This window comes from Girardinichthys multiradiatus, chromosome 20 (assembly GCF_021462225.1).
Source record: "Girardinichthys multiradiatus isolate DD_20200921_A chromosome 20, DD_fGirMul_XY1, whole genome shotgun sequence".
NCBI classification, from domain to species: Eukaryota; Metazoa; Chordata; class Actinopteri; order Cyprinodontiformes; family Goodeidae; genus Girardinichthys; species Girardinichthys multiradiatus.
In genome coordinates, this window is record NC_061812.1 from 4430124 (window position 1) to 4437505 (window position 7382).

General features: G+C 40.2%; 1 protein-coding gene across 3 annotated transcripts; it reads left to right on the plus strand.

Annotated features, from left to right (window-relative positions):
• Window positions 1-2168: 2168 nt before the first annotated feature.
• LOC124856112 (collagen alpha-1(X) chain-like) lies at window positions 2169-7382 on the plus strand. Of its 3 annotated transcripts, XM_047346322.1 has the most exons (8): window positions 2195-2324; window positions 2407-2548; window positions 2969-3142; window positions 4066-4242; window positions 4795-4874; window positions 5118-5234; window positions 5334-5417; window positions 7061-7382. In XM_047346322.1, exons 2-8 carry the CDS (start codon window positions 2491-2493, stop codon window positions 7211-7213), a joined length of 843 nt encoding a protein of 280 aa, XP_047202278.1. In that variant the 5' UTR covers window positions 2195-2324; window positions 2407-2490; the 3' UTR covers window positions 7214-7382. The 3 variants fall into 3 exon arrangements, with proteins under 3 accessions (XP_047202280.1, XP_047202278.1, XP_047202279.1); XM_047346324.1 differs by lacking the exon at window positions 2407-2548 and having other exon boundaries at window positions 2169-2324; XM_047346323.1 differs by lacking the exons at window positions 2195-2324; window positions 2407-2548 and adding an exon at window positions 2739-2769 and having other exon boundaries at window positions 2948-3142.

Sequence of the window (7382 nt, forward strand, 5' to 3'; positions counted from 1 at the left end):
CAGGTCTTTTATTGTCTTAATACGGATGATTTTGGCATACAGCTCATGAAAACCCAAAATTCCTATCTCACAAAATTAGCATATCATTAAAAGGGTCTCTAAACGAGCTATGAACCTAATCATCTGAATCAACGAGTTAACTCTAAACACCTGCAAAAGATTCCTGAGGCCTTTAAAACTCCCAGCCTGGTTCATCACTCAAAACCCCAATCATGGGTAAGACTGCCGACCTGACTGCTGTCCAGAAGGCCACTATTGACACCCTCAAGCAAGAGGGTAAGACACAGAAAGAAATTTCTGAACGAATAGGCTGTTCCCAGAGTGCTGTATCAAGGCACCTCAGTGGGAAGTCTGTGGGAAGAAAAAAGTGTGGCAGAAAACGCTGCACAACAAGAAGAGGTGACCGGACCCTGAGGAAGATTGTGGAGAAGGGCCGATTCCAGACCTTGGGGGACCTGCAGAAGCAGTGGACTGAGTCTGAAGTAGAAACATCTAGAGCCACCGTGCACAGGCGTGTGCAGGAAATGGGCTACAGGTGCCGCATTCCCCAGGTCAAGCCACTTTTGAACCAGAAACAGCGGCAGAAGCGCCTGACCTGGGCTACAGAGAAGCAGCACTGGACTGTTGTTCAGTGGTCCAAAGTACTTTTTTCGGATGAAAGCAAATTCTGCATGTCATTCGGAAATCAAGGTGCCAGAGTCTGGAGGAAGACTGGGGAGAAGGAAATGCCAAAATGCCAGAAGTCCAGTGTCAAGTACCCACAATCAGTGATGGTCTGGGGTGCCGTGTCAGCTGCTGGTGTTGGTCCACTGTGTTTTATCAAGGGCAGGGTCAATGCAGCTAGCTATCAGGAGATTTTGGAGCACTTCATGCTTCCATCTGCTGAAAAGCTTTATGGAGATGAAGATTTCATTTTTCAGCACGACCTGGCACCTGCTCACAGTGCCAAAACCACTGGTAAATGGTTTACTGACCATGGTAACACTGTGCTCAATTGGCCTGCCAACTCTCCTGACCTGAACCTCATAGAGAATCTGTGGGATATTGTGAAGAGAACGTTGAGAGACTCAAGACCCAACACTCTGGATGAGCTAAAGGCCGCTATCGAAGCATCCTGGGCCTCCATAAGACCTCAGCAGTGCCACAGGCTGATTGCCTCCATGCCACGCCGCATTGAAGCAGTCATTTCTGCCAAAGGATTCCCGACCAAGTATTGAGTGCATAACTGTACATGATTATTTGAAGGTTGACGTTTTTTGTATTAAAAACACTTTTCTTTTATTGGTCGGATGAAATATGCTAATGTTGTGAGATAGGAATTTTGGGTTTTCATGAGCTGTATGCCAAAATCATCCGTATTAAGACAATAAAAGACCTGAAATATTTCAGTTAGTGTGCAATGAATCTAAAATATATGAATGTTAAATTTTCATCATGACATTATGGAAAATAATGAACTTTATCACAATGCTAATATTTTGAGAAGGACCTGTATATAGTTGTTTGTGTGTTGCCCTGTGATGGACTGGCGACCTGTCCAGGGTGACCCCGCCTCTTGCCCATAGACTGCTGGAGATAGACACCAGCTCCCCCGCGACCCACTATGGAATAAGCGGTAGAAAATGACTGACTATATATATACATACATGCAGAATAAATTATTCCTAAATAAAACTGCTAAGTTCCAGCTTTTTGTAGGTGGCTTGCTACTTAATATTAAGGTAACTCTGCCTGGCTACATCATGTGATGTTTGTCAGCTCTCACTAATTAAACATTACATTTTTATTTTCATCTCACACCTAACATTGGATGACTGACCACACGGGGACACCACAGCTCAAACATGTACAGCTAATGTGCACGCTTGCAAGACCCAAAGCAATACTGAAACAGCAATGCATCACAGTATGTTTGTTACTTTTATAAAACCCTTAAAATATCTCAAATGTATTGACGAATTTATATATGACTAATGCTCATATTCCAGAATAGTGAGTTTTTCATTTTACTGTCAATAAATTATTTTGAATTTGTGATTTTTTTCAAATGTTAAAGCAATATTAGATTATTTTAGTTTTAAAATGCCATAAATTGAACTTTGCTTTTCCGGTAAAACGTTTGAAAGTAAACCTGACTTCAGATGTTAGAGCAGCAGCTCTGGGTCGTTCTTCATCAGGGGTTTCAGTTCCTTTCTAATGAAGTTCTCTCTGTATGTGTGTGCTATGTGTGGACGTCTGTAGATCTCAGTGAGTCAGCACATCTTGTTCAGTTCAATAAAAAGGATATCTCAGCCCTTTGCTGCGCTTCCAAACCTGGACCTCTGGTAAGATAATTTCTGCTGATTCTGAATATTAAAATGAGATAAAAGACAAATAGAACAGGGTATAACATAATTTTTTTTATAGTTTTCATCCATCTGCAACACGATTGGCTGTTTTTAAAGAATCAACCTCATTGCTTGTAGGAAAAAAAACAACATTATTCAACATATGGAAAAAAAAGTCAAACAACATATTTTCAGATTTTTCGGAAATCTCTTCCCAAACGGTGTGTGAATTTATAATCTCTATTTCTTACAAAAACTATATAAAATTACTCTGTTTTCATTTATTTTCCTTATTACAGCAATTATTAGTTTACATCTTAGCACAACACAAAAGGAAAGTTTCGACAACGGGGTTTAACTATTTCTGGCTAATGTTTTACATTAATTGTGTTTGTCAGATAAAATTTAGGTCAGAAATCAAAGGGAATGAAACTACACAAAGGTTGGTGTTTAGATGCATAACTTAGCATATTTCTTTATCGGTCCTGACATTTTTAAAAACGATTAAAACAAAGTTTACTTTAACATGAAATCAAAACTTTTAATTATCGTTTATACGCTCCTGATTTAATCCCTTTATTGTGTTTGACTCCCATCATCGTCTTCGTCTTCATCTTCAGCTCGGTGTTTTTTCTCTCCAGCGTTTCCAGCCATGGCCGCTCATCGTGGCTTTGCAGTTCTGGTTGGCGTGGCTTCACTGCTGTCAGCCGTCCGATGCGATGTAAACTGTAAGGGGACAGATGGTCATCCAGGAGAAGCTGGATCTACTGGAAGGGACGGACTGCCTGGGATAAAAGGGCAGAAGGGAGAGCCAGGTAACATCTTCCTGCTTTAAACCAAATGGTGTATACAGAACAAGATGGTTTTAATATGTGATTTTATGACCTTATTATGATCAATTATGATATCAAGTTAAGTACTTCTCTGTGAGTCTATGAACATATAATGTCTTTAGGTGCATTAAACAGACAGCTGTCACTGAACCAAGCCATGATGAAACTTTAAAAAAATTGATCTACAAGCACAGATGAAATGTATTCTGCAGATGTGTCTGAACTTGAGGGCCTTCACAGTGGAGCATGCTTGGCTTCTCCCAGGGTTCTCCGGCTTCCTTCCACTGTCTAAAAACCTGATTGTTTGGTTAATTGCTCTCCCTTAATTGTCCCTTGGGATAAATGTGTGTGCATCGTTGTCTGAGCCGTGCGTCTGTGTTGCCCTGTGATGGACCAGTGACCTGTCTAGGTTATCCCTCCTCTCACCTAACAACCACTGGAGATAACCACCAGCCTCATAAAACGCGACCCTACAGGGATAAGTATGTACACTGTAGACCAGGGGTCTCCAACTCCAGTCCTCCAGAGCTGCTATCCTGCATCTTCTAGATTTAGATGTATCCTTCTCCAACACACCTGAATCAAATGGCTGAATTCCCTCAGCCGGTCATTTAGCTCAGCAGGGATCTGTCATTCATTTCATTTATTGCTACAGACGATAAATGGATGTCTGATCTTCAAACAACACCTTTTAGTTGTTGGTGTCCACTTCTTGCTCAATACTGGTGCAGATGTTTCCTACCGTAGATTTTAGGAGGTATAAGAGAGTAAAATCATATCAAATGACTTAATAAAAACAATAATTTTATTTAAATTCAAGATGAATATAAATAGAACTTTACATTTACATTTAAATTATGTTTTGCATTAAATTTGTATTGGTTGGTTTATGATTTCGTCCTCAGCTGTCAGGGTGGACGGCCCAGTGGACCCAAGCGTGCTGCTAAGGCTGAGAGGGGACAGAGGGAACCCAGGGCCACAAGGTCCAATTGGTCCTAAAGGTTACCGTGGTGATTTGGGACCATCAGGAACAGATGGTGAGCCTGGTCCACCCGGCCCAGCAGGGAAAAACATTGACTCAGGTAAACACAGAGTTTTCCTCCTTACAGACCCCTGCACATCATGTTAACACTGATGATACACTGCCTATTCAACCAAACCAAATCTAAACTCAAATACTGAAACCAGCAGGAAGTTCAGATTTAATCTAGGATTAAATGCCTGAATAACAAACAGCTAATAACTTAATAATTAAATATAAAAGCACCAAATACATCCTAAAGAAAAGGCAAGTAGCTTAAGTCATTTTGCCATCAGTGGCTCATTCACCTTGGATGCAAAAGTTTTCATTTCCAGGAAAACATATCAAGAAACATTCAAATGAAACATCGCAGCTCTGTGCATGTAAATCTGTAGGAGATACAGCAAAACCTATTCTGCTTCTCTCTACGTTTCACTGAGTAAACTGCAAAACATTTATATGAACAAAATACAGATTATTGCCTAAGTAATATTTTGTGTGGTTAATAATAACTGGAGAAGTCAGTTAGCATTGCAGTCTTATTAGTAAGGCTTTTTGTTAGGCATTTAGCCTAAGCTTATTGAAAGTGTCTGTGTGTTGTCTTTGCTTTCAGGAAAACACTCGTCCAATCAGGAAGCTCATTCAGCTTTCTCTGTGATCAGAACGGACACCAGATATCCATCTTTCAACCAGGTTTGCTCCTACTTGCATCAAACATGACCAAGCAGTCACATTTCTGCAGGTTTTATAAAATGGTTTTCCAGAAAAGAGCACCGTCACCCTCACTGTACATAAATCATCTGTCTGTCACCATCCTGTAAAAGTCACCTGCTTCTGCGTTTAGGTGTCTCTCTTAATGTACTGTAATTCTGTGTAGTCTCATTGGTTTAGATTTCCAGACCTAACTGAACGTCGAGTCTTAATTGTTTCTGTCAGAAAATAACTTATCAGAATGCAGTGGTCAACAAGTATAATGATTTCGACAAAACCACTGGAGTCTTCACCTGCAGAATACCTGGATTTTATTATTTCACCTTCCACTCCGTTTGCAAGGTATCTCCCCTCCTTTTTACTGCTTTACCTTTGTTATATCAAAATAATTGCTCAAAATGTTGTAGAACATATTAAACAAACATCTGCATGTGTTTGTAGGTCAGCATGTGCCTGGGTTTAGTTAGAGAGGGAGCAGAAGAACAACAAGTGTTCTGTAATTACAACCTCAGGAATAATGATCAGGTAAGTGTTCTAATTACAACATGTCAAAAGATAAAGCTACTTAATACGTGACTTAAGTGGCATTTATATACAACTTGTCCTTTTCAGTTATGGTAAATGGACTGAACTTATATAGCGCTTTTCCAGTCATACAGACCACTCAAAGCGCTTTACACTAGAGCCACATTCACCCAATTGCACTCACTAACGCTCACACATTCATACACCGATACGCAGATCGGTAGGCAACTTGAGGTTAAGTGCCTTGCCCAGGGGCACATTGACATGTGGCAGGAGGAAGCTGGAATTGAACCCACAACCTTCTGATTGGAAGACACTACTCTTCCTACTGAGCCAAATGTTGCCAAAATGTGATGGTGTTGCATGCAGAATGGTAAATTTAGCATCAATGCAAAACACAATGACCACCCAATAAGAAAATTAGTACATAAGGAGAAGATTATTTTCAGAATTTGTCCAGAGAGGAGGAGGAATTTAGGGAAGATCACTGGGATCAGTATCTTGGAGACCTAAAACACCTGCACCTTACCCACGGATTTAGAAACTCTCTGTGGCAAGAGTCTGCCTGTAATTCAGTACACTGGTGAATATCAGCTTGTGACAAATACTGTGATTCAGCAGCTAAATCTCTGGCAGCATTCAAGTTACACATTGCAATTACCGCTCCACTTCTGACCAGCATTGTTACTTAGATGCACCCAAGCATCTGAACACATTTTACTTCAAACAACTGTGTCAGCAGAGTGCTTTATAACAGTGACCTATGTATTGGTTGATTGAAACATATGGGTGAAAAGAAGCAGCTAAAGTCACTTTTCTGAAAAATAATCAGTCTGTGTTTGAATTGTAAAGCTGTGACTAAAATACAGTAATGTAGCAGTACAATTGTTACTCTGGGGACACCTTCTGTCACACCACTCAAACACTCCAAGTCTTTCTACATTTGGGTCTCACATATGTTGTGTGGCTCCAAACAGACACATCAAGTTAATGATACATACATATGATGGTTTGAAAGGATATTAAGAAACCAATTTACATTTTTGCTCATTTGGCTCAGACATTGAGAAAGAAAAGTCACAGCTGCAGCTCATCAGTAAAACCCTGCAGGAGGAGCATTTTCACTGTTTTATTTAGTTGTGCGATCTCTGGACATCAGCAGACAATTTGCACTAACTGAAAGTAAAAAAAACACACATTAATACAAAGCATTTTCTTACATGAGAAACTTTGTTTACAACCGAAAACTGCCAACGTGGTCTGGCTGTTGTCTCCACTCAGGATATTTTTAGTCTCAGGTGCAACATCTGTGTAATTTGTTTTGGATTATCACCTAAAATAGAAACCTAGAAAATGATCGTACTCAGTTGCACATTGTCTCATGATTCTCCTGTGTTAGGTGTTTGGATTTTGAGTGTTGTGTCTGTCTCTCTGCACTTCCCTGTTTAGTTGCTGTTAGTCTAGTTATTCCTCTTAGAGTAGGTTCACGGTCTATTCTTGTGTTTTGATATTTCCGTTACTCCTCTGTGTTCCCACTCATCTGTGTTAATTAGCTGCCCTCATTCAGTTGCTGTGCATTATACCAGCTGCTCTACGTTTCTCCTGATTAGCCCTTCTAGATCATTGGTCATTTCTCCACTCAGGTGCTGTCTGGTGGAGTTGTCTTGGAGCTGACAGTGGGACAGAAGGTCTGGCTTGTGTCCTACAAAGACAAGCAGACAGAATCTGATGCACGAGACATCAGAGAAAAACAGATCATCTTCAATGGCTTCCTGATCTTCTCAAATTCAGAATAAAAATTTGTTGAGCCCTCACTATGCAAAGTTTACCAATCTCTGCTTTCGGTCGTTTGAGAAGTGCTTCATACCAATGTTTGTTGAATGTTCACTCTTATTCTGAAACTGATCATTTGGATGTACCTTAATGTTTGAGTCATTTTCATTAAATGTTGACTGTTAACCTAAA